Below are 27,789 nucleotides of genomic sequence, written 5' to 3'. Positions count from 1 at the left end.
GGCGCCGGAAGCCCGATCGCCGGCATACCGACAGCGTGGCGAGTGCAAATGAGCCCCTTGCGGGCACGGTGGCGCGCCACGCCATTTATTCTGGACCCCCCCGAGGGAGAAAAACTGTTATGCCGGCTGTCGGGATTCCGGCACTGGTATACTGTGCGCCGGCCGGGATCCCGACAGTCGGCAACCTGAAGACCACCCGTTTAATACGTAGGGAAGGAGTGGATAGTGGAGTGGGCTTAATATTTATTATTTTCTGGTGGGAGGGTAGCTTGCTTGACTGCAGATATCTCAAGTTTCTGAAAATATATTTCTTAGCTTTTTGAATGGTATAAAAACTAGAGTGTCTCACCTTTCAGAATGTTCTGTGGACTTGGGAATCAGAGTTCAGGAGCCAGAGCAATTCACCAATGAAAATATAAAACTGCATGCCAGGCGTGTGGAGCTGGAGCAGGGACCAGCTGCTTGAAGGCTAATATCTCTGGTTCTGGGCATACTAGAGACAAGCTGCTAGTGTCCACCAAAAGGGGAGAGTCCCAGCTTTTGGCGTATACCCAGAAAAATTCAAACAGAACCTGAGATATCTGGCTGGGAAGCGTAATTAACAGTCTTGGATGGGGACCACTGCTTTCAAGTCTGATATCTCCGGTTCCCCAGACTCCGATTTTCAAAAATATGGTACCCATGGAAAGAGGGGACCCTCAGCTATCAGCCTAGGGCCCTTATACTCCTGGGGCCCTTGGGCAAGAGCCCATTGAGCCCATACAAAAAGACGGCCCTTACTGCACCCACTCTGTTGAATGCCCTACCACGCACAATAAGACTCCTCTACTGGTAAATGTATGAAGCAGTGATAAGAGTGGAGAAGTGAGCCAGTGGAGAAGTTGCCTGTGACAACCAATCAGTTGTTCTGTATACTTTTATAGTATGCAAATTATAAATGTTACTTTAATGCTGATTGGTTGCAATGGGCAACTTCTCCACTGGCTCACTTCTCCACTCTTCTCACTGCTTCATACGTTTACCTCTCATTAAGGGGTCTGTTTACTAAGACTTGGATGGAGATAAAGTGGCTGGAGATAAAGTACCAGCCAATCGGCTCCTAACTGTTATTTTCCAAACGCAGCCTGTGGCATGGCATTTAGGAGCCAATTGGCTGGTACTTTATCTCCAGCAACTTTATCTCCATCTAAAGCTTAGAAAACAGACCCCGTAGTCTCTAAACCTTCAAGCGTTCCCTGAAAACTCACCTCTTCAGGCTAACTTATCAAATTCCAGAACCGCTCACATAACCTTCATAAGCTTTCCTATTCAATTATATCCCCACTGTACAGTCCACACATATCCTCCACATATTTTCTCTTACTTCACTTTCCCTTCCTCCTGACCCTGATTCACCACCTTTGCAGTCTGGTTGACAACTATGCAATAGATAACAAATATCTCTGTGTATCAATGCCAATTTCCCCATAGATTGTAAGCTTGCGAGCAGGGCCCTCCTACCTGTATGACTGTCTGTTATTAACCAGTCTTGTTTTATAATTGTGTCCCAGTTGTAAAGTGCAACGGATTTTGCTGCGCTATATACAGTAAGAAACTGTTAATAAATACATTTTATATATATTTTTATATATATATATATATATATATATATATATATTAATGTATACATATATTTTGGATTCTGATGAGAAAGCAGCTGGTGAGACTGAGTAGGCTCCTTATGATCTATAGCCACAGATCCTAAGCTGGGCCACATGGACCATATTTTATTCCTGTGCTGGTAACCTAGAATGACGGAAATGTTACAGTGACTGTTTTCTCTCTTGCTTTTAGCGTGCGGATGTGACCTTGCGCAGGGCGGCTTCTTTGTGCGGCAGGGGGATTACATGTGTACAGTGGACTATCAGAAACTGTACGGGACCCGGTGCTTGAGCTGCGATCAATTCATAGAGGGAGAAGTGGTTTCCGCACTGGGCAAAACCTACCATCCCCGTTGCTTTGTGTGCGCTGTGTGCAGGTAAGCATGCCCTCATATGGTGTCGCAGGCCCACCTTGTATCATCCATTATTTGGGTCTGATGTATAGTGCAGAATTAATCAACTCCAGCTTTTTTTTTAGATCCCTAATTGTTACAGGGCTCCAAACCTAACTACAAATGTTACCGCTGTGCTTTGTCTGTACTAACCTTTACTAAATGTATACCTGCCTGTTATCTTTTATTTGGGAGTTTCAAAAAAGTTCCTGTTCTAATCCATTGATTTAATGTGTTCCAGAAACCCGTTCCCTCCTGGCGACCGTGTGACTTTTAATGGCAAGGAGTGCATATGCCAAAAATGTTCCATCTCTCCCACCGTTGGCAACAGTAATTTATCTATCCAGTGTTTGAGAAGTAAGTGTGTCTCTGGTATATAATATACATCAGAGGTTCTCAAACTCGGTCCTCGGGGGCCCACACAGTGCATGTTTTGCAGGTCTCCTCACAGAATCGCAAGTGAAATAATTATCTCCACCTGTGGACCTTTTAAAATGTGTCAGTGAGTAATTAATACACCCGTGCACCTGCTGGGTTACCTGCAAAACATGCACTGTGTGGGCTCCCGAGGACTGAGTTTGAGAACCTCTGATATACATTATGTCCATATTAGCTTCTATAGATGGTGTGTGGAATTTGTTCTCAGTCCATGCAGGGGGTGCAGTGCTGGGTGACTTCTCCCGCTGCTGTGGGCGCCATCCCACTTTTCCTTTTTGGAAGTTATAGTAAATGCACCTCATAGTAAAGGTTATGGGGCTGATTCTGTATTGGAGGCAAGTCCAAAATGTGTATGCGCAAACTGCGCATGCGTGCAGCACCATACGTAAACAGGCGGCTGGATATGTCCATCGGCAGATCGCAACTGAGCGACTACCGTGCCACAGAACAGATCCATCTCACGGGACTGTTGTGTGGGAGTGTAGTCCAGCTTCCATACTTGCCTACATCTAGGCTGCTCTAGGCTGGAGGGAGTAGCCAGGTCACAAAGCAGGGGGCGTGGAGGAGGCAGAACGGGGGCGTGGTGATGCGAACGCATCATCGTAGCCCCACCCCCGCTTTACAATGCCTATATTACCGGCATGGTAAAGCGGAGGGCGGGGCTACAATGACGCGATTTAGCACGAATTGCGTCATCACCCCACCCCCTTCTGTCTGACAGCTTGCCGCGTAACCATGGGAAGCCAGGGGAGGAGGTGAGCGGGAGAGGGATGAGCGGCATTCCGGAAGACTTGCCCACTTCCCCAGGGGGGCGGGAGTGCCACACGATTTTCGTGAGCCTCCCGGCTTTTTCGGGAGAGTAGGCAAGTATCCAGTCTGGCTGGGAACGGATAGAGATTGAGCGTCTGTTTCTGGCCAGCCTGGCGTGGGGGGTCAGTACTAAGTCCCATTACTTGTGGACAGAAAAATAGAGACAGGATATTCGCATTAGCATAAGGGTGCTGCAAATGTGTTTGATTAAGAATAGCTTAATTCAAGGTTCTGTGTGTATTAATGCTTGCCAAGCAGCCATATATGTAGTTAATTGTTTGAGACAACACTTATGTTTTATCTCTGTCTGTATTTTTAATTTTTACATTATTTTAAGGATCAGGGTGTGTGGTGTCCACAGTCCCTCTTGAGCCAGTGTTGCCCCACGCCACCCAGAGCAGGGTTTCGCCAGACGGCCACTGGTGGCTTAATTTCTGGTGCTTTCTTTTTAAAAAAATGGCCTTGGCATCTGCAATGAAGTTAGCAAAGACTGGCAGAGTGTCTTCAGTGTGATGCCCCAGTGCTAGTGCCACTGGGACGGGGACGGGAGGTGACCCAAGCAGATAATTTGCTCTCATACCCCCTCATCTCTGTGAGCTCCCCTGGTACCACCGGTTGAGAAGCCCTGGCCTATATCATCCTGAGTCTTTCTACGTGAGCGAACGGATACAAGCATCCAGTGCCACCTTGAGATATATACAGTATATATAGTCAGTGTCTCTACTCTCAGATTTCCTGGTCTCAGCCTGTTTTTCCTGGTCACAATTCCCAGCTAAAATGTGCACTTAAAGTGACATAGTAAATATATAACATAAAAATTAATAATTACGGAGGAAAAAAGCCTGAAAAGGTAATTTTACACAATTTTGAAAGAGCTTTTGTCCTGATCAGAATATTTCCCTGTCAACTGTAAATTACCGATGATCCTTGACAAAACGCTGGCTGCGGAGCTGATGAATACAGAGCTTTATGTCATCCTTTAAATGGTTTTGCTGTAACATTGATATTAGACATTGCCTTACATTGTAAACCATAAATCACCGCAAAACATGTTTTATTTAGAACATCTCTTTGCATTACTATTCCGCATATATTTAGATGCATGGCGTTACGGTAAATGGATACAGCGAACAAATGTTTGCTGCGTGCAGAGCACAGTGGATGCTTCACAAGATACGTAATTAGATCTCACATGCAAGAGGTAGCAGCAGCAGTGAGACTGGCGGAGGGGGGGGGGGATATATAAAGAATCAGCTTCTAACTGCCCTGTATCTAGCACAATGTAGGAAATTACAGTTATAAACTGATTGGGTGCTGTGGGTACTTCTCCAATTTATCTCTCTCCAGTGCTTGTTACCCCTAGAGCGAGATGTACATAGGGCAGCTTATGTACAGAAAGGGGAAGTTTCTATACTCTGCTCAGCAGCTACAGTACCATAAATATTACATGGAGACACGCACTGTTACAGTATATACATACCCCACAAATAACGGAACCATCTGCCAATATTTAGTATTGTTCTCCTGACATCTTCAGCTGGCCCCTCATTGTCAGATCATCTCCGACATGATTGGGCCTACTAGTGACCGCCTACACCTGCAGTGATCTTCTGACAGCATCAGGGCCGGATTAATCTGGTGGGGGCCAAGGGGAAACAAAGTTGTGGGGGCCCCCACTACTAAAATTTGCGGGCAAACACCCCTGAGCATCCCCCACCCGGCACATGCACTCACATCCTCACTCTCTTTCACTTCCTGGACAGGACAGCGCCGCCGGAGCAACAGATGTGGGCGGCTCAAGGTCAGTGTCTCGCTGGATTTCACTACACTATCCACAAGACTGACTGTAGACGGAGGACCTCCTCGACGGCCGCTGTTAATGTACAGCTGAGACGCTAGAGGAGGTCTACTCCGCTTCAAACAGCCGTGTGTTAGGGCCCCGGTACAACCGCCCCTGTTGCCCCTCCCTTAATCCGGCCCTGGACATCATCCACCAACAAGCTCAGTAATGGGCTGGGTGTGTTGACTTTTTGTCTCTTTCCCAGGGAGGAGACTTTGGATAGCCTGTAATTAACAAGGCTGGTCACACGCATTATGTCAACGTGGTCATGTAAAAGGTAGACAGTGCATAAGGTTGACAGTTTCAAAAGGTCAACATGACAATGATAGACATGCATATGGTCGACAGTGTAAAAAAAAAATCTACTTTTTCATACTTTACCATCCATGACGACCTTTTGACCCTGCCGACCACGTCCATGTCGACCGTTTGAGGTCGAGCTACAGACTGTCGACCTTTTTTTTTACTGTCGACCTAATGAACCACACCCCAGTAAACAATACATGTGAGCAGCCTTTGGTTCTCCAATCGTTAGATCCTCTGTTGCCTGCAGTAAGTCTCTGTTGAATAAATAGGAGACCATTTTAAGACAGATGGACAGATGTACTAAGCCTAGGAGAGTGATAAAGTGGAAAGAGATAAACTACCAGCCAATCAGCTACTAACTGCATGTTACTGTGTTTGATAAATGACAGTTAAGAGCTGATTGGTTGGTAGTTTATCTCTTTTCCACTTTATCACCCTCCAAGGCTTAGTACATCTGTCTCAGAGACTGTAAAATGCTGTAAGCGCTGATATGTGGGAGGTAGAACAATGTGTATAGATCAGTCCATTAGCTGTGACATAAATCGTGACATCATAACTGAATTCATAGTCAAGTTAATGGCTCTTCGGTTCCACAGTCGGATAACGTGATATTTGTCATCATTTCCAGACTGCGGTGGCTGTGGTTTGGAAATAAAAAATGGCCAGTCGTTGGTGGCACTGGAGAAACACTGGCACTTGGACTGTTTCAAATGCAAAATCTGTGGCGTCCATTTGAAGGCAGAGTATATTAGCAAGTAAGTGGCCCAATAACAGGAGGTACAGGATCTACATACTGGTGCTTGGTACATGTCGCAGAATGGGGTTGGAACAATTTGAAAACTTTTTGTCAAATATTACAGCAAGGGAAACAGATTCTACCGTGTTCAAACCTATCTAAGCAGAAATGGTTACATTGGTGGTCATTCCGAGTTGTTCGCTAGCTGTTTTCGGTCGCTGCGCAGCGATCAGGCAAAAAAACGGCACTTCTGCGCATGCGTATGCGGCGCAATGCGCACGCACAACATACTTTCACAACAGCCGATGCGGTTTCACACAAGGTCTAGCGACGCTTTTCAGTCGCACTGCTGGCCGCAGAGTGATCGACAGGAAGTGGGTGTTTCTGGGAGGTAACTGACCGTTTTTGGGGAGTGTGTGTAAAAATGCAGGCGTGCCAGATACAAACGCGGGCATGCCTGGGGAAACGCAGGCGTGGCTGCCCGAACGCAGGGCGTGTTCGTGACGTCAAAACAGGAACTAAACAGTCTGAAGTGATCGCAAGCTAGGAGTAAGTCTGGAGCTACTCAGAAACTGCACAATCTTTTTTTGTAGCAGCGCTGCGAATCTTTCGTTCGCACTTCTTCTAAGCTAAGATACACTCCCAGAGGGCGGCGGCTTAGAATTTGCACTGCTGCTAAAAGCAGCTAGCGAGCAAACAACTCGGAATGAGGGTAAACTAAAAATAAAGTAAACGAAAAAAAACTCAAATAATAGCGCTCAGTGTGGTTTCATAAAAAATAACTGAAAAAATACTTATAGTCCATATATATATTAGGAGTCCAATCCCAAGGTAATTCCTCCTGTAGTTATCTAGGGGCGATCAGATCTTCCGCTCCATGCGATGTATCAACAACATATGTGAACAAAAATAAAAATATGCATCATGGTGTAGTACGTCTTTAAATGCTGAATGCACACAATGCAACCCAGAAATCAACTTTCAAAGAAGATGGATGGCGTACCCCACTCACAGTTATTAAGACTGTTCTTCACACATAAAGGTATCTTTAAATCCACCCAATGATTATAAGTAAGGCATATAGTGCAGTGCGTACCATTACTCACTCAAAATGGAGTGTGAATCCTCACGTAGCGGTTTCTTTATATCAGGCTCCAAGAATATCACCAGGAGTGAAATACTTTAAAAACACTTTAATAACATAAAATACAAACAGTGGACCTTTACACAGAAATGGTTCAAGGCAGACAGTGAAAATGCTGATAAGGCCGCCGGCCGAAAACAGCGCTAATCAGCAAGATGATATGACCACAAATCCAACCTCAATAAACCAAGTCGTGCAGGAACCACCTGTAAGCACTCATCCAATGCGTTTCTCCCCGCAAATGGGGCTTTTTCAAGGATCAAGAGTGCTATACTGACGTAAATATTTATAAGAACAAACCGGAAATTGAAAGGAAACAGCTGATTCCGAATACTGGTTACAGTTGCTATGGTAACACGTTTCCACGTGTACCCAGCATACTGTGCAAATCTAAATTGACTACATTAGTTTCCGTTCTCATCGCGGGCGGACACTTCCGCCCTCACTGATGCAACTTCCTGTCCGCGTCTCCATGGTTACCGCCCTCACTCGCGAACAGACATGTGTCCTGGCGTGCCCTCAGCGTCACATTGCTGACGGACATTTCCGCCCACACATGGCTGCCCTTCCTATGTTGGGACATAAACCCTAACTCCACTATCCTACGAATAAATAAGGGACTCGTCATATCTCTATACAACCCCAAAGGTTAAAAAATCTTAAAACATCATACAGATGCATCACTATAATGCACTAACGTGCACATTTAAAAAGGACTCCTTATCATATAGCCATGGTGACCTGCATAAATCCCGCACTCATAAAGCTGTCTTCCTATGTACTTGGCAGCTCATGTTTATATTGCTGTTACCAAAGCAACATTTCAAAAAGGAAAATAATAATTAATAGATAGGTGAAAAATATATTGAATCTAGTTTTAACCATATGAGATCTTTATGGGACATACCTATATATAATAAAAAATGAATATAGTGAATGAATGAATGAATGAATGAATGAAAAAATGAAAAAATTATGTAAGTTCAAAAAAGAAGAAAGATGCCTTGTTAACTTGAGATTGGATTTGGGCAACTGTAACAACTTATAAAAACCATCTGAGTTCAAACTCATGATTAAGACCTCCCGGTGCAAGTGTTTGCAAGTTAAAAATCCACTTCATTTCGCTTTTTGCTAGTCTACTATCCCTGTCATTGTTCCTCCACTGCACTTTGGTTAATTCAATACCACAAAATGAAACAATATGATCTGTTGAACAATTATGGACCTCTTTAAAATGAAGTGAAAAGGGATGAGTAACTAACCCCTTCCGTATATTACGTAGATGCTCTGCCCAACGTATTTTCAGTGTCCTGCTGGTTTTCCCTATATATAATTTGTTGCATGAACACTGTATCACGTAAACTGTGTATTTGCTATTACACGTAATAAATTGTTGAATCTTAAATTCCTTATCATTCCATAGGAATGCATTCAATTTTCTATTTTTAGATGGACAACTCCTACACATTGCACAGTCGCCACACCTATGGAATCCCTGATTCCTCACTATACCTCCTAAGGGTCTCTCAACATATGCACTGGATGTTAATTTGTCCCTCAAATTTGGTGCTCTTTTGTATATAAATTTAGGTTTTTCAGGCAACATGGAGGACAGAGCTGGATCTTTCTTTAGAAGATGCCAGTTTCTTTGAAATACGTTTTCTATATGTTTATGGTACCCATTGAACTGTGTAACAAAAGCCAGATTATGAACCTTTTCTATTGAGGGTTCTTTTGCTTTGGTTATCAGCAAAGTCTCCCTGTCCACAGCTGCTATTTTTTCTAAGGATTCCTGAAGACGTAGGGGTTTGTATCCTCTTTGTTCAAATCTTTTTTTATAGCGGGTACGAATTCAATTACTGCCAATATGTCACATTATATTGATTTTCAGTTACAGCCTTTGGTAACTAAAGGTCGCTCATATCTAAAAGACACACGGGATGTGCTTAATAAATTAAAGGAGGTGAAATGGGAAAGTGACATGTGGTTGGTGACAGGGGATGTCACTTCGTTATACACGATCATTAAACATTCAGATGGTCTAGAGGCGGTTAAAACTAGCCTGATAAACACAGAATTACAAGAAAGCCATCAAGAATTCATTCTTCGGGGCATATCTTTTATTTTGCAAAATAATTATTTTAATTTTAATGGTGAGTATTATAATCAGGAGGTCGGTACCGCCATGGGGACCAAGTTCGCCCCCAGCTATGCAAACCTCTTTATGTCCAGATGGGAGGACACCTCAGTTTGGGGTGGGCATGGTTGGGGGTCGAGCCTGGTCCAGTGGTGGCGGTACATAGATGATGTACTCTTTATTTGGAGAGGGGATTTGGTTTCTTTGGAGAATTTTTGTCGTTATTTGAATACCAATGACTTGGGGATTGTTTTAACTTTCAAACATAGCACCTCTGAGGTGAATTTTCTGGACCTCTGTTTATATGTTGTTGACAATAAGGTTGAGTCTACGGTTTATATCAAACCGACAGACTCAAATACCTATATCAGCACTCAAAGCAATCACTTACCTATATGGTTGAAAAATGTGCCTGAGGGACAATTTACGCGCCTTAGGCGTAATTGTTTGGAAAAAGATAAATTTACTACAGAGGCACTTACCATGAAAAAAAGATTTGAACAAAGAGGATACAAACCCCTACGTCTTCAGGAATCCTTAGAAAAAATAGCAGCTGTGGACAGGGAGACTTTGCTGATAACCAAAGCAAAAGAACCCTCAATAGAAAAGGTTCATAATCTGGCTTTTGTTACACAGTTCAATGGGTACCATAAACATATAGAAAACGTATTTCAAAGAAACTGGCATCTTCTAAAGAAAGATCCAGCTCTGTCCTCCATGTTGCCTGAAAAACCTAAATTTATATACAAAAGAGCACCAAATTTGAGGGACAAATTAACATCCAGTGCATATGTTGAGAGACCCTTAGGAGGTATAGTGAGGAATCAGGGATTCCATAGGTGTGGCGACTGTGCAATGTGTAGGAGTTGTCCATCTAAAAATAGAAAATTGAATGTATTCCTATGGAATGATAAGGAATTTAAGATTCAACAATTTATTACGTGTAATAGCAAATACACAGTTTACGTGATACAGTGTTCATGCAACAAATTATATATAGGGAAAACCAGCAGGACACTGAAAATACGTTGGGCAGAGCATCTACGTAATATACGGAAGGGGTTAGTTACTCATCCCTTTTCACTTCATTTTAAAGAGGTCCATAATTGTTCAACAGATCATATTGTTTCATTTTGTGGTATTGAATTAACCAAAGTGCAGTGGAGGAACAATGACAGGGATAGTAGACTAGCAAAAAGCGAAATGAAGTGGATTTTTAACTTGCAAACACTTGCACCGGGAGGTCTTAATCATGAGTTTGAACTCAGATGGTTTTTATAAGTTGTTACAGTTGCCCAAATCCAATCTCAAGTTAACAAGGCGTCTTTCTTCTTTTTTGAACTTACATAATTTTTTAATTTTTTCATTCATTCATTCATTCATTCACTATATTCATTTTTTATTATATATAGGTATGTCCCATAAAGATCTCATATGGTTAAAACTAGATTCAATATATTTTTCACCTATCTATTAATTATTCTTTTCCTTTTTGAAATGTTGCTTTGGTAACAGCAATATAAACATGAGCTGCCAAGTACATAGGAAGACAGCTTTATGAGTCCGGGATTTATGCAGGTCACCATGGCTATATGATAAGGAGTCCTTTTTAAATGTGCACGTTAGTGCATTATAGTGATGCATCTGTATGATGTTTTAAGATTTTTTAACCTTTGGGGTTGTATAGAGATATGACGAGTCCCTTATTTATTCGTAGGATAGTGGAGTTAGGGTTTATGTCCCAACATAGGAAGGGCAGCCATGTGTGGGCGGAAATGTCCATCAGCAATGTGACGCTGAGGGCACGCCAGGACACATGTCTGTTCGCGAGTGAGGGCGGTAACCATGGAGACGCGGACAGGAAGTTGCATCAGTGAGGGCGGAAGTGTCCGCCCGCGATGAGAACGGAAACTAATGTAGTCAATTTAGATTTGCACAGTATGCTGGGTACACGTGGAAACGTGTTACCATAGCAACTGTAACCAGTATTCGGAATCAGCTGTTTCCTTTCAATTTCCGATTTGTTCTTATAAATATTTACGTCAGTATAGCACTCTTGATCCTTGAAAAAGCCCCATTTGCGGGGAGAAACGCGTTGGAAGAGTGCTTACAGGTGGTTCCTGCACGACTTGGTTTATTGAGGTTGGATTTGTGGTCATATCATCTTGCTGATTAGCGCTGTTTTCGGCCGGCGGCCTTATCAGCATTTTCACTGTCTGCCTTGAACCATTTCTGTGTAAAGGTCCACTGTTTGTATTTTATGTTATTAAAGTGTTTTTAAAGTATTTCACTCCTGGTGATATTCTTGGAGCCTGATATAAAGAAACCGCTACGTGAGGATTCGCACTCCATTTTGAGTGAGTAATGGTACGCACTGCACTATATGCCTTACTTATAATCATTGGGTGGATTTAAAGATACCTTTATGTGTGAAGAACAGTCTTAATAACTGTGAGTGGGGTACGCCATCCATCTTCTTTGAAAGTTGATTTCTGGGTTGCATTGTGTGCATTCAGCATTTAAAGACGTACTACACCATGATGCATATTTTTATTTTTGTTCACATATGTTGTTGATACATCGCATGGAGCGGAAGATCTGATCGCCCCTAGATAACTACAGGAGGAATTACCTTGGGATTGGACTCCTAATATATATATGGACTATAAGTATTTTTTCAGTTATTTTTTATGAAACCACACTGAGCGCTATTATTTGAGTTTTTTTTCGTTTACTGTTGTTACATACGAGGGTTAGGTGGCCCTCATTTGCTCAATAAGCTGCACAAGTGTATTTGCGCCTTGGGTGTTGATTAATTTTGCTAACTCGGAATGAGGGCCATTGTACAGTATATTCACGTATACTGTAACATGGAAAAGGTGATCTCAAATTTGAAATAAAACACATTAATGTTTTTACTCTAATTAGAAAAAAAACTTTAAGATGAAGCCATTTTAAACTTATTAAGCAATATATACATGCAACTTTTTGAAGTTTCTTTTAACTTTTTTAACTCCGACCTACTCTAGTTAACATCTTAGCTTCTATAAAACTCACACTCTGGCGGTCCAGCCTAAAACAAAGGTCAGTATCTACAAGATTGCTTTTACCATGAATGTGCTGAGCTGGGCCAGGGCAATGGGATTTGGAACTGCTTTGAATAGTTTGAGCATCTCTAGTGTCTGACTGTTACAGGACAGGGATGGGGTGATTTATAAGCCAGTGACGTGCAGTGCATTCACAGTGGCAGATATTTTTAGAGGGTCTAGCATGCATCCTGCTGAGCAAGTTCATGGTGTGTGCTGTACATAAAACGTAACATACTGGGGGAGATGTACCAAGCTTCGGAGAGTGATAAAACCAATCACGTCCTATCATTTTTCAAACCGTCTGTAACATGGCAGTTAAAAGCTGATTGGTCTCTCCAAGACTTGATTCATCTCCCCCCACTATCACATTTGGTATGTTTCCATAGCTTATTATTTCTTTTAGGGCTTGCCTCCCTATACTGCTTGAACAGCCCTCACTGTATGAGAGTAAAGCTTCATGGGGTCTACCTTTATTTTGAGTGTCAAACATTTCAGTATACTTCTACAGTATGTGTGAGTGTCATTACTGACTCCGCAAAGAGTGCTAGATTGTACTTGCAAATTTATTAGCTGCTTTTGAAATGGTAATCTCATTATTATTACCAAACCATACAGACAATTAGGGGTAAATTTACTAAGATCGGAGTTCTATTTAAGATGGGATGTTGCCCATAACAACCAACCAGATTCTACTTCTCATTTATCTAGCACCTTCTAGAAGATAATACCTGGAATCTGATTGGTTGCTATGGGCAACATCCCATCTTAAATAGAACTCCCATCTTAGTAAATTTACACCTAAAGGTGGGTACACACTGGGCGATATATCGACCGGTCTCTTGAAAGGCCGTTATATCGCGTGTCCGTCGGCCAGTGTGTACGGGCAATATGTCTGTGAACTCCGTCGTTCACAGACATATCGCGTCGGACCCGCAGCACAGCCGACGGCCAATATATCTACCGATATATTGCTGCGTCGCTGTGTGTGTATAGCGGTCGGCCGACCGCCCGTACATATGCTGTTGCAGCCGGCAATGATGGACAGCGGAACTGGGCCGGCGTGTGTACACGCCCGCCCAGGTCATGACGTCAGTCCCCGACAGATCGGGCAGTGTGTATGCTCAACACATTGCCCGATCCATCCACAGATATATCTATCAGTGTGTACCCACCTTTAGAGTATAATTATTTCAAGTTCTGATTGTGAGAAGAAAACAGCATTTCAGTTACTTGTGTCTGTGGTCGGGATGTAATGAGGTCCTAGTTCGGCGGCCGCGCCGAATGCCGGCTAAACTCTGACCTTTCTTTAAAGGGGCAATTATGTGCAAGGCTAAACCATGCCATGCACTTGATTGCCCCTTTAAAAAAAACGTCCGAGTTCGGCCAGCATCACGCAAAAGCCGGCAAACTCGGACTTCAGTACATCCCGCTCTACATCTCAATATGTGAACAAATTCTCACTGCCATGTAAATACAGAGACCGGTCACGTCATTTAAAGTGTACCCGCGACTAAAGCATGCCAGCCTTCAAATAATAGTAAAATATAGATAAAGTAACACCGACCTGTATGTAAATTGATTTGCTTATTCCTCATGCTTTTCCCCAGAAATCCTCTTTATATTATTTTGCTAAATTGTAGGTTATTTATACTGTATGTTCATCATTCTTGCTTGGGAATTGTTTACAGTCTCCAAATGTTTTTAGGTTACTCCCTTGTATGGCGCTGTGGAGACTTTGTAGCGCCATATAAATAAGAGATAATATAATAATAAAATAAATCTCATCAGACATGTAAGAGCCCTGGTAGAGGTTGTAGATTGCAGTATTCCATTGTATTACTACTGATGTATTGTGTTTCTTGCAGAGATGGGATTCCTTATTGTGAAATGGATTATCACGCTAAATTTGGCATAAAATGTGATCACTGTGAGAAGTTCATCACAGGCAGAGTGCTAGAGGTAAATACCAATATACTAGATGTTATAATGGGACCCACTGCCCAGCTGCTAATAGGCTTTTTTGGAAATTGTTTGTTTGATTTTCTGCTGTAAAAGACTATATAGAGACGGCACTGCTCTCCTTCTGTGGTACACTGATACCGCTTTCAGATCGCAAACCCAAGCCGGACACGGCTTTTGAACCCAGGTCCGAGCAGGCTCAGACCCTTTCACATTGCAGTTTCAACCTCGGTTATTCCCAGGTTATTCCCGGGTTGGTGCCTTTCACACTGAACCCGGGTCACCCATGTTAGACACTGTAATTTAAGATGGACTTTTCTGTCTCACATTGATGAGGTTTCAAAGGAAATAAAAGGAGGGTCTGGGGACTGTTCTGAGCCAATCAGCACCTTTTTCTGAGACCCGGGTTGAATATCCCAGGTCAGAGATTTCACACTGCAGAACGACTCGGGTCCGACACGTGTTTAACCCTTCTTTTAACCCCGGTTGAAATGCCGGGTTGCTCGACCAGGAATATTCACTTTGGTGCTTTCACACTGAACCTCGACCCAAGTCGAACCGGCAACAGCCCGGCAATAACACCTTTCACATCGCAAAAATAACCCGGTATCGACTCGGCATATTGCTGAGTCAACACAGGTCAGTGTGCGATGTGAAATGGGCCTTGGAGAATTCCCGGGTCGCCTGACTTGGTAATTCAACCTGGGTAAAGAGGGATTATTCCGGGGCTGAATACCGGGTCAGTGGCAGCGTAAATGTTTACTACATAGGGAGAGGCGGCGTGGAGATGAGCTCATCTCCCAGCACTGCCTCCGCCCCCACTGTTGGCTCCGCCCCCCGCCGCTATGGCAGCCAACCCGGCAAATTGCCGGGTCGGGAAGCCAGCGATTAGGCACCAATGCCGGTTCCCACCCGGGAAGGACCTGTTTCTAATTCCCGGGTGGGATCCGGCATTGGAGATGTGAAAGGGGCTTTACTGATGCGATGTGAAAGCGGTATGACAGTACTCTGAGCTGAACGCAACTCATACTGTATGTAGAGTAGAACTGGTTGTACCTTATTCAATTGTTGGGGGAGACATTTCCTCTGCCACCTGAGGTGCAAGAAGAAATGTGTGCAAAGTCTGTGGTTTGGGCGCCCTAATCACTGTAATGCAGCTAAACCCGGTGCTTTCAGGCGTGTCGATACTAATGGGCACCCAAACGGAGAAACAATTGAATTGCTCCGTTGGGCACCTATTTGTATAGTCACTTGTAAGGGGGTGCGTATACAATAAATTCACCCCTATAGAGTGTTGTTACAATCATTAACCACAAGAAAGTACAGAAAAACAAAACATTTTCATCTGTAAGCAATTTGTTTGAAATATAGCACTTGCAAATACTTTTTGGGACACATTTGCTAGTCTCAAACATTATCCAGCTTTAGCAAGTAAATTTGCACTGAACTATGGGGGTAATTCAGAGTTGATCGCAGCAGCAAATTTGTTAGCAGTTGGGCAAAACCATGTGCAGTGCAGGGGGGGGGGCAGATATAACATGTGCAGAGAGAGTTAGATTTGGGTGGGTTATGTTGTTTCTGTGCATGGTAAATAATGGCTGCTTTATTTATACACCGCTATTTAGATTTCAGATTGAACACACCCCACCCAAATCTAACTCTCTCTGCACATGTTACATCTGCCCCCCCCCCCCCCCCCCCCCCGCAATGCACATGGTTTTGCCCAACTGCTAACAAATTTCCTGCTGCGATCAACTCTGAATTACGTTATGAGCTTCACAGCCACTCGTATGTTCTGACTTGTGTATTACAAGAGAGCCCAGCACGCAGCCAGCTTTTATCATTAAGACCTGCCATGCTTAGAACTTTCCACTGTAGAACAATGTTGAATCTGAATAGTGTAAATACTGTATTTCCACCATAATGCAATAGAAAACCTCTGTAAAAGATCTATATGGTGGAATGTCCCTATACTTTCAAATAGTACTAAATTCATGTTGCTAAATCTTAATGATTTCCCGCAGGCTGGAGAAAAGCATTATCACCCAACCTGCGCGCGATGTGTCCGGTGCAGCCAGATGTTTGCCGAGGGCGAGGAGATGTACCTGCAAGGTGATCGTTCTGCCGATGTATCTGAAATTATCATTAAGTCAGTTATATTGTTGCCAGGAAGAATAGCGCCATCTATCGCTTACCTGGTGCACAGCACGATGCAGTACCACTCAGTAATTCCAGCTCATAGAGCTTCCCCTGGATAGACTTTCATTTTGTAGCACCAGAATGTTACCTCATGTGTCACCTAGTTGCTGAGCTGGAAAAGCAGCTGCAGCCCCTCCTACCCTGCGGGTTAGACCCTCAGCCCTTGCTGTTGATGAAGTTCAGTGGCACTTGTTTTATTTATAAGAGTAATGGGAACTGTATTGTTCCTGAATTACAGTGTCTTAACATATACCGGGACAACGCATACTCCATACTACACAGGATATTAGCATTGCCAATTGCATAACATTTCTTAATCATCTTTGTGTATGACTACTAGGTACCAACTTCTCTGCTTGGCAGTTATGGATTACATTACACCTCACCCCTGACACTACGCAGTCTGAAGTCCTTTGGGGAGTCTCAGGGCTGCGATCACCTCTGCCTGATTGACGGGCAGAGGCGGTCGCGAGGTGGGAGGGGGCGTGCCAACGGCGTTGGAACTCCGTTGGTGGGGCGCGATCCAAACAACGCAGGCATGTCCGGACCGATGCGGGGGCGAGCCGCGGCAACTGCGTGACGTCACACGCGGCCGCTGCGACCCAGAGCGCGGCGGGTAGGGGGGTATGGCCTGACATGCGGGGTGGACTAGCCCTGTGCTGGATGCCCCCTCCACATGTCAGAGTAACTGATCGTAGATGTGCTAAATTTCTCTATCGTCCTAGTGGATGCTGGGGTTCCTGAAAGGACCATGGGGAATAGCGGCTCCGCAGGAGACAGGGCACAAAAAGTAAAGCTTTCCGATCAGGTGGTGTGCACTGGCTCCTCCCCCTATGACCCTCCTCCAGACTCCAGTTAGATTTTTGTGCCCGGCCGAGAAGGGTGCAATCTAGGTGGCTCTCCTAAAGAGCTGCTTAGAGAAAGTTTAGCTAGGTTTTTTATGTTACAGTGATTCCTGCTGGCAACAGGATCACTGCAGCGAGGGACTGAGGGGAGAAGGAGTCAACTCACCTGCGTGCAGGATGGATTGGCTTCTTGGCTACTGGACATCAAGCTCCAGAGGGACGATCACAGGTACAGCCTGGATGGTCACCGGAGCCGCGCCGCCGGCCCCCTTGCAGATGCTGAAGACAGAAGAGGTCCAGAATCGGCGGCTGAAGACTCCTGCAGTCTTCTAAAGGTAGCGCACAGCACTGCAGCTGTGCGCCATTTTCCTCTCAGCACACTTCACACGGCAGTCACTGAGGGTGCAGGGCGCTGGGAGGGGGGCGCCCTGGGAGGCAAAATGAGTACCTATAAAGGCTAAAAATACCTCACATATAGCCCTAGAGGCTATATGGAGATATTTAACCCCTGCCTGATTTCTCAAAATAGCGGGAGACGAGCCCGCCGGAAAAGGGGCGGGGCCTATCTCCTCAGCACACGGCGCCATTTCCTCTCACAGCTCCGCTGGTCAGGACGGCTCCCAGGTCTCTCCCCTGCACTGCACTACAGAAACAGGGTAAAACAGAGAGGGGGGGCAAATTTATGGCGATATTTTTATATAACAAAGCAGCTATAGGGGAGCACTTATTATAAGGCTATCCCTGATATATATATAGCGCTTTTGGTGTGTGCTGGCAAACTCTCCCTCTGTCTCCCCAAAGGGCTAGTGGGTCCTGTCTTCATTAGGAGCATTCCCTGTGTGTCTGCTGTGTGTCGGTACGTGTGTGTCGACATGTATGAGGACGATATTGGTGTGGAGGCGGAGCAATTGCCAAATATGGGGATGTCACCTCCTAGGGGGTCGACACCAGAATGGATGCCTTTATTTATGGAACTACGGGATAGTGTCAACACGCTAAAGCAGTCGTTTGACGACATGAGACGGCCGGACAATCAATTAGTGCCTGTCCAGGCGACTCAAACACCGTCAGGGGCTGTGAAACGCCCTTTGCCTCAGTCGGTCGACACAGACCCAGACACAGGCGATGACTCCAGTGGTGACGGTGACGAATCAACCGTATTTTCCAGTAGGGCCACACGTTATATGATTTTGGCAATGAAGGAGGCGTTACATTTAGCTGATACTACAGGTACCACTAAACAGGGTATTATGTGGGGTATGAAAAAACTACCTATAGTTTTTCCTGAATCAGAAGAACTAAATGACGTGTGTAATGAAGCGTGGGTTGCCCCTGATAAAAAGCTGATAATTTCAAAGAAATTATTGGCATTATACCCTTTCCCGCCAGAGGTTAGGGAGCGCTGGGAAACACCTCCTAGGGTGGACAAGGCGCTAACACGCTTATCTAAACAAGTGGCGTTACCCTCTCCTGAGACGGCCGCACTTAAAGATCCATCAGATAGGAGGATGGAAAATATCCAAAAAAGTATATACACACATGCAGGTGTTATACTACGACCAGCTGTAGCAACTGCCTGGATGGGCAGTGCGGGGGTAGTTTGGTCAGAATCCCTGATTGAAAATATTGATACCCTGGACAGGGACAATATTCTACTGTCGTTAGAACAAATAAAGGATGCATTTCTTTATATGCGTGATGCACAGAGGGATATATGCACACTGGCATCACGGGTAAGTGCTATGTCCATTTCGGCCAGAAGAGCTTTATGGACGCGACAGTGGACAGGCGATGCGGATTCAAAACGGCATATGGAAGTTTTGCCGTATAAGGGGGAGGAGTTATTTGGAGTCGGTCTATCAGATTTGGTGGCCACGGCTACAGCCGGGAAATCCACCTTTCTACCTCAAGTCACTCCCCAACAGAAAAAGGCACCGACCTTTCAACCGCAGCCCTTTCGTTCCTTTAAAAATAAGAGAGCAAAGGGCTATTCATATTTGCCACGAGGCAAAGGTCGAGGGAAGAGACAGCAACACGCAGCTCCTTCCCAGGATCAGAAGCCCTCCCCGGCTTCTACAAAAGCCTCAGCATGACGCTGGGGCTTCTCAAGCGGACTCGGGGACGGTGGGCGGTCGTCTCAAAAATTACAGCGCGCAGTGGGCTCACTCGCAAGTAGATCCCTGGATCCTGCAGATAATATCTCAGGGATACAGGTTGGAATTAGAGACAGATCCACCTCGCCGTTTCCTGAGGTCTGCTTTACCAACGTCCCCCTCCGAAAGGGAGACGGTGTTGGAAGCCATTCACAAGCTGTACTCTCAGCAGGTGATAGTCAAGGTACCTCTTCTGCAACAAGGGAAGGGGTATTATTCCACTCTTTTTGTGGTACCGAAGCCGGATGGCTCGGTAAGGCCTATTCTAAATCTGAAGTCCTTGAACCTGTACATAAAGAAGTTCAAGTTCAAAATGGAGTCACTCAGAGCAGTGATAGCGAACCTGGAAGAGGGGAACTTTATGGTATCCTTGGACATCAAGGATGCGTATCTCCACGTTCCAATTTACCCCTCACACCAGGGGTACCTCAGGTTCGTTGTACAAAACTGTCACTATCAGTTTCAGACGCTGCCGTTCGGATTGTCCACGGCACCTCGGATCTTTACAAAGGTAATGGCCGAGATGATGATTCTTCTTCGAAGAAAAGGCGTATTAATTATCCCATACTTGGACGATCTCCTAATAAGGGCGAGGTCCAGAGAACAGCTAGAGATGGGATTAGCACTGTCTCAAGAAGTGCTAAAACAGCACGGGTGGATTCTGAATATTCCAAAATCCCAGTTAATGCCGACAACTCGTCTGCTGTTCCTAGGGATGATTCTGGACACGGTTCAGAAAAAGGTTTTTCTCCCGGAGGAAAAAGCCAAGGAGTTATCCGAGCTTGTCAGGAACCTCCTAAAACCAGGAAAGGTGTCTGTACATCAATGCACAAGAGTCCTGGGAAAAATGGTGGCTTCTTACGAAGCGATTCCATTCGGCAGATTCCACGCAAGAATTTTCCAAAGGGATCTGTTGGACAAATGGTCAGGGTCGCATCTTCAGATGCACCTACGGATAACCCTGTCTCCAAGGACAAGGGTGTCTCTTCTGTGGTGGTTGCAGAGTGCTCATCTATTGGAGGGCCGCAGATTCGGCATACAGGATTGGATCCTGGTGACCACGGACGCCAGCCTGAGAGGCTGGGGAGCAGTCACACAAGGAAGAAACTTCCAGGGAGTATGGACGAGCCTGGAAACGTCTCTTCACATAAACATTCTGGAACTAAGAGCAATATACAATGCTCTAAACCAGGCAGAACCTCTGCTTCAGGGAAAACCGGTATTGATCCAGTCGGACAACATCACGGCAGTCGCCCATGTGAACAGACAGGGCGGCACAAGAAGCAGGAGGGCAATGGCAGAAGCTGCAAGGATTCTTCGCTGGGCAGAGAATCATGTGATAGCACTGTCAGCAGTGTTCATCCCGGGAGTGGACAACTGGGAAGCAGACTTCCTCAGCAGACACGATCTTCACCCGGGAGAGTGGGGACTTCATCCAGAAGTCTTCCACATGCTGGTAACCCGTTGGGAAAGACCAATGGTGGACATGATGGCGTCTCGCCTCAACAAAAAACTGGACAGGTATTGCGCCAGGTCAAGAGATCCGCAGGCAATAGCTGTGGACGCGCTGGTAACGCCTTGGGTGTACCAGTCGGTGTATGTGTTTCCTCCTCTGCCTCTCATACCAAAAGTATTGAGAATTATACGGCAAAGAGGCGTAAGAACGATACTAGTGGTTCCGGATTGGCCAAGGAGGACTTGGTACCCGGAACTTCAAGAGATGATCACGGAAGATCCGTGGCCTCTACCTCTAAGGAGGGACTTGCTTCAGCAGGGTCCCTGTCTGTTTCAAGACTTACCGCGGCTGCGTTTGACGGCATGGCGGTTGAACGCCGGATCCTAAAGGAAAGAGGCATGCCGGAAGAAGTCATTCCTACTTTGATTAAAGCAAGGAAGGAAGTAACCGTGCAACATTATCACCGAATTTGGCGAAAATATGTTGCGTGGTGCGAAGATCGGAGTGCTCCGACGGAGGAATTTCAACTGGGTCGATTCCTACATTTCCTGCAATCAGGATTGTCAATGGGTCTCAAATTGGGATCTATTAAGGTTCAAATTTCGGCCCTGTCGATTTTCTTTCAAAAAGAATTGGCTTCAGTCCCTGAAGTCCAGACCTTTGTTAAGGGAGTGCTGCATATACAGCCTCCTGTGGTGCCTCCAGTGGCACCGTGGGATCTAAATGTGGTTTTGGACTTCCTAAAATCTCATTGGTTTGAACCACTAAAAAAGGTGGATTTGAAATATCTCACATGGAAAGTGACCATGCTTCTAGCCCTGGCTTCTGCCAGGAGAGTGTCAGAATTGGCAGCTTTATCTTACAAAAGCCCATATCTGATTTTCCATTCGGACAGGGCAGAACTGCGAACTCGTCCGCATTTTCTCCCTAAGGTGGTGTCAGCATTTCATCTGAACCAGCCTATTGTAGTGCCTGCGGCTACAAGTGACTTGGAGGACTCCAAGTTACTGGACGTTGTCAGAGCATTAAAAATATATATTGCAAGGACAGCTGGAGTCAGAAAATCTGACTCGTTGTTTATATTGTATGCACCCAACAAGATGGGTGCTCCTGCGTCTAAGCAGACGATTGCTCGTTGGATCTGTAGCACAATCCAACTTGCACATTCTGTGGCAGGCTTGCCACAGCCTAAATCTGTAAAGGCCCACTCCACAAGGAAGGTGGGCTCATCTTGGGCGGCTGCCCGAGGGGTCTAGGCATTACAACTTTGCCGAGCAGCTACGTGGTCAGGGGAGAACACGTTTGTAAAATTTTACAAATTTGATACTCTGGCTAAGGAGGACCTGGAGTTCTCTCATTCGGTACTGCAGAGTCATCCGCACTCTCCCGCCCGTTTGGGAGCTTTGGTATAATCCCCATGGTCCTTTCAGGAACCCCAGCATCCACTAGGACGATAGAGAAAATAAGATTTTACTTACCGATAAATCTATTTCTCGGAGTCCGTAGTGGATGCTGGGCGCCCATCCCAAGTGCGGATTATCTGCATAAGTTGTACATAGTTATTGTTAACTAATTCGGGTTATTGTTAAAGGAAGCCATCTTTCAGAGGCTCCGCTGTTATCATACTGTTAACTGGGTTTAGATCACAAGTTGTACGGTGTGATTGGTGTGGCTGGTATGAGTCTTACCCGGGATTCAAAATCCTCCCTTATTGTGTACGCTCGTCCGGGCACAGTACCTAACTGGAGTCTGGAGGAGGGTCATAGGGGGAGGAGCCAGTGCACACCACCTGATCGGAAAGCTTTACTTTTTGTGCCCTGTCTCCTGCGGAGCCGCTATTCCCCATGGTCCTTTCAGGAACCCCAGCATCCACTACGGACTCCGAGAAATAGATTTATCGGTAAGTAAAATCTTATTTTAGCACATCTATGATCAGATCTGAATCACCCCCTGTGCATGATGTTTATTTCTATGGTTCCGTCAGTATGCAGTACCTCACAGCGACTGTGTCACATACATTTATAAGGACATGAACTTATTAAAATACATAATAAAAGAGCCTACTGGCACAAACAGCTTACAATCTAACGGGTAGTGCTGTATGTGAAGCCATAATTGAGGTTTGGAACAGAATTAATGTTCTGAAAGGTAAGACTTCACTTTAACTGTGATGGTTCTAAATTTGCGCGCCACATTGGGTGCGTCCCGGCTTGTCTCAAGCATTTTCTTCACCCGAACGTGTGTCTTAATCGCAGTGTGATGTAACAAAACCTCTTCACAGGATTGCTCTGGTGAATTTGATATGCGACACATGTATATCTGTGTGAGTCTGAATCTGTATACGACGTGGTTAGATGCAGCGGTTTATTTTTTCACGCCAAGTTCCGTTGTGCTTCGTATACAGATTCAGACTTGGCCGCACACAGATATACAAGTGAGCATTTTGTGGCATGGTATTGTGACCGCACATTCACATAAAGAGACGCAGGGCGTTTGGCGTGGCTCACTCGCGCCAGGAGTTTCACGCTGCATGGCGGTATGAGGACACATGTATAGGGGATTGCTACATTAGGCTGAGGTCTGTACCTTTCTCTAACGTCCTAGTGGATGCTGGGGACTCCGAAAGGACCATGGGGAATAGCGGCTCCGCAGGAGACTGGGCACAAAGTAAAAGCTTTAGGACTAGCTGGTGTGCACTGGCTCCTCCCCCTATGACCCTCCTCCAAGCCTCAGTTAAGATTTTGTGCCCGAACGAGAAGGGTGAAATCTAGGTGGCTCTCCTGAGCTGCTTAGAGTAAAAGTTTTTAAATAGGTTTTTTTATTTTCAGTGAGACCTGCTGGCAACAGGCTCACTGCATCGAGGGACTAAGGGGAGAAGAAGCGAACTCACCTGCGTGCAGAGTGGATTGGGCTTCTTAGGCTACTGGACATTAGCTCCAGAGGGACGATCACAGGCCCAGCCATGGATGGGTCCCGGAGCCGCGCCGCCGGCCCCCTTACAGAGCCAGAAGAGTGAAGAGGTCCGGAAAATCGGCGGCAGAAGACGTCCTGTCTTCAATAAGGTAGCGCACAGCACCGCAGCTGTGCGCCATTGCTCTCAGCACACTTCACACTCCGGTCACTGAGGGTGCAGGGCGCTGGGGGGGGGCGCCCTGGGACGCAATGAAAATACCTTAAATGGCTAAAAATACATCACATATAGCTCCTGGGCTATATGGATGTATTTAACCCCTGCCAGTTTTCCACAAAAAAGCGGGAGAAAGGCCGCCGAAAAAGGGGCGGAGCCTATCTCCTCAGCACACAAGCGCCATTTTTTCCTCACAGCTCCGTTGGAGGAAGGCTCCCTGACTCTCCCCTGCAGTCCTGCACAACAGAAACAGGGTAAAACAAGAGAGGGGGGGCACTAAATTGGCATATTAATATTTACAGCAGCTATATTAGGGAAAAACACTTATATAAGGTTATCCCTGTATATATATAGCGCTCTGGTGTGTGCTGGCAAACTCTCCCTCTGTCTCCCCAAAGGGCTAGTGGGGTCCTGTCCTCTATCAGAGCATTCCCTGTGTGTGTGCTGTGTGTCGGTACGCTGTGTCGACATGTATGAGGAGGAAAATGGCGTGGAGGCGGAGCAATTGCCTGTGTTAGTGATGTCACCCCCTAGGGAGTCGACACCTGACTGGATGGTCTTATGGAAAGAATTACGTGATAGTGTCGGCACTTTACAAAAGACTGTTGACGACATGAGACAGCCGGCAAATCAGTTAATACCTGTCCAGGCGTCTCAAACACCGTCAGGGGCTATAAAACGCCCGTTACCTCAGGTCGATACAGACACTGACACGGACACTGACTCCAGTGTCGACGGTGAGGAAACATACGTATTTTCCAGTAGGGCCACACGTTACATGATCACGGCAATGAAGGAGGTTTTGAACATTTCTGATACTACAAGTACCACAAAAAAGGGTATTATGTGGGGTGTGAAAAAACTACCCGTAGTTTTTCCTGAATCAGATGAATTAAATGAGGTGTGTGATGAAGCGTGGGTTTCCCCCGATAAAAAACTGCTAATTTCTAAAAAATTATTGGCATTATACCCTTTCCCGCCAGAGGTTAGGGCGCGTTGGGAAACACCCCCTAGCGTAGATAAGGCGCTCACACGCTTATCAAAACAAGTGGCGTTACCGTCCCCTGATACGGCCGCCCTCAAGGTGCCAGCTGATAGGAAGCTGGAAAATATCCTTAAAAGTATATACACACATACTGGTATTATACTGCGACCAGCAATCGCCTCAGCCTGGATGTGCAGTGCTGGGGTGGCTTGGTCGGATTCCCTGACTGAAAATATTGATACCCTGGACAGGGACAATATATTATTGACTATAGAGCATTTAAAGGATGCATTTCTATATATGCGAGATGCACAGAGGGATATTTGCACTCTGGCATCAAGAGTAAGTGCGATGTCCATTTCTGCCAGAAGAGGATTATGGACGCGACAGTGGTCAGGGGATGCGGATTCCAAACGGCATATGGAAGTATTGCCGTATAAAGGGGAGGAGTTATTTGGGGTCGGTCTATCGGACCTGGTGGCCACGGCAACGGCTGGAAAATCCACCTTTTTACCCCAAGTCACCTCGCAGCAGAAAAAGATACCGTCTTTTCAGGCTCAGTCCTTTCGTCCCCATAAGGGCAAGCGGGCAAAAGGCCACTCATATCTGCCCCGGGGCAGAGGAAGGGGAAAAAGACTGCAGCAAACAGCCTCTTCCCACGAACAGAAGCCCTCCCCCGCTTCTGCCAAGTCCTCAGCATGACGCTGGGGCCTTACAAGCGGACTCAGGCACGGTGGGGGCCCGTCTCAAGAATTTCAGCGCGCAGTGGGCACACTCGCAAGTGGACCCCTGGATCCTGCAGGTAGTATCTCAGGGGTACAAATTGGAATTCGAGACGTCTCCCCCTCGCCGGTTCCTGAAGTCTGCTTTACCAACGTCTCCCCCCGACAGGGAGGCGGTATTGGAAGCCATTCACAAGCTGTATTCCCAGCAGGTGATAATCAAGGTACCCCTCCTACAACAGGGAAAGGGGTATTATTCCACGCTGTTTGTGGTACCGAAGCCGGACGGCTCGGTGAGACCCATTTTAAATCTGAAATCCTTGAACACTTACATAAAAAGGTTCAAGTTCAAGATGGAGTCACTCAGAGCAGTGATAGCGAACCTGGAAGAAGGGGACTATATGGTGTCTCTGGACATCAAGGATGCTTACCTCCATGTCCCAATTTGCCCTTCTCACCAAGGGTACCTCAGGTTTGTGGTACAGAACTGTCACTATCAGTTTCAGACGCTGCCGTTTGGATTGTCCACGGCACCCCGGGTCTTTACCAAGGTAATGGCCGAAATGATGATTCTTCTTCGAAGAAAAGGCGTCTTAATTATCCCTTACTTGGACGATCTACTGATAAGGGCATGGTCCAGAGAACAGTTAGAGGTCGGAGTAGCACTATCTCAAGTAGTACTACGACAGCACGGATGGATTCTAAATATTCCAAAATCGCAGCTGATTCCGACGACACGTCTGCTGTTCTTAGGGATGATTCTGGACACAGTACAGAAAAAGGTGTTTCTCCCGGAGGAGAAAGCCAAGGAGTTATCCGACCTAGTCAGGAACCTCCTAAGACCAGGCCAAGTGTCAGTACATCAATGCACAAGGGTCCTGGGAAAGATGGTGGCTTCTTACGAAGCGATTCCATTCGGCAGATTCCACGCAAGAACTTTTCAGTGGGATCTGCTGGACAAATGGTCCGGATCGCATCTTCAAATGCATCAGCGGATAACCCTGTCTCCAAGGACAAGGGTGTCTCTCCTGTGGTGGTTACAGAGTGCTCATCTCCTAGAGGGCCGCAGATTCGGCATTCAGGATTGGGTCCTGGTGACCACGGATGCCAGCCTGAGAGGCTGGGGAGCAGTCACACAGGGAAGAAATTTCCAGGGCTTGTGGTCAAGCATGGAAACGTCACTTCACATAAATATCCTGGAACTAAGGGCCATTTACAATGCCCTAAGTCAGGCAAGACCTCTGCTTCAGGGTCAGCCGGTGTTGATCCAGTCGGACAACATCACGGCAGTCGCCCACGTAAACAGACAGGGCGGCACAAGAAGCAGGAGGGCAATGATGGAAGTGTCAAGGATTCTTCGCTGGGCGGAGAATCATGTGATAGCACTGTCAGCAGTGTTCATTCCGGGAGTGAATCACCCGGGGGAGTGGGGAGTTCACCCAGAAGTCTTCCACATGATTGTGAACCGTTGGGAAAAACCAAAGGTGGACATGATGGCGTCCCGCCTCAACAAAAAACTGGACAGATATTGCGCCAGGTCAAGGGACCCTCAGGCAATAGCTGTGGACGCTCTGGTAACACCGTGGGTGTACCAGTCAGTGTATGTGTTCCCTCCTCTTCCTCTCATACCAAAAGTACTGAGAATCATAAGAAGGAGAGGAGTAAAGACTATACTCGTGGCTCCGGATTGGCCAAGAAGGACTTGGTACCCGGAAATTTCAAGAGATGATCACGGAAGACCCGTGGCCTCTACCTCTAAGAAAGGACCTGCTCCAGCAGGGACCATGTCTGTTCCAAGACTTACCGCGGCT

General features: G+C 45.9%; 1 protein-coding gene across 8 annotated transcripts in view; it reads left to right on the top strand.

Annotated features, from left to right (window-relative positions):
* ABLIM2 (actin binding LIM protein family member 2) overlaps positions 1 to 27,789 on the top strand; it is a 342,851-nt gene that overhangs the window by 185,872 nt on the left and 129,190 nt on the right. For all 8 annotated transcript variants that reach the window (XM_063924017.1, XM_063924051.1, XM_063924068.1 and 5 more), the window contains exons 3-7: positions 1,834 to 2,017; positions 2,274 to 2,389; positions 6,055 to 6,181; positions 14,398 to 14,491; positions 16,516 to 16,603. In XM_063924017.1, the coding sequence (XP_063780087.1) occupies positions 1,834 to 2,017; positions 2,274 to 2,389; positions 6,055 to 6,181; positions 14,398 to 14,491; positions 16,516 to 16,603 (609 nt within the window). The remainder of the gene's footprint in view (positions 1 to 1,833; positions 2,018 to 2,273; positions 2,390 to 6,054; positions 6,182 to 14,397; positions 14,492 to 16,515; positions 16,604 to 27,789) is intronic.

This window comes from Pseudophryne corroboree, chromosome 1 (genome assembly GCF_028390025.1).
Source record: "Pseudophryne corroboree isolate aPseCor3 chromosome 1, aPseCor3.hap2, whole genome shotgun sequence".
NCBI lineage: Eukaryota > Metazoa > Chordata > Amphibia > Anura > Myobatrachidae > Pseudophryne > Pseudophryne corroboree.
The sequence above is the reverse complement of the archived record's forward strand: the minus strand, read 5'-3'. Positions and strand labels throughout refer to the sequence as shown.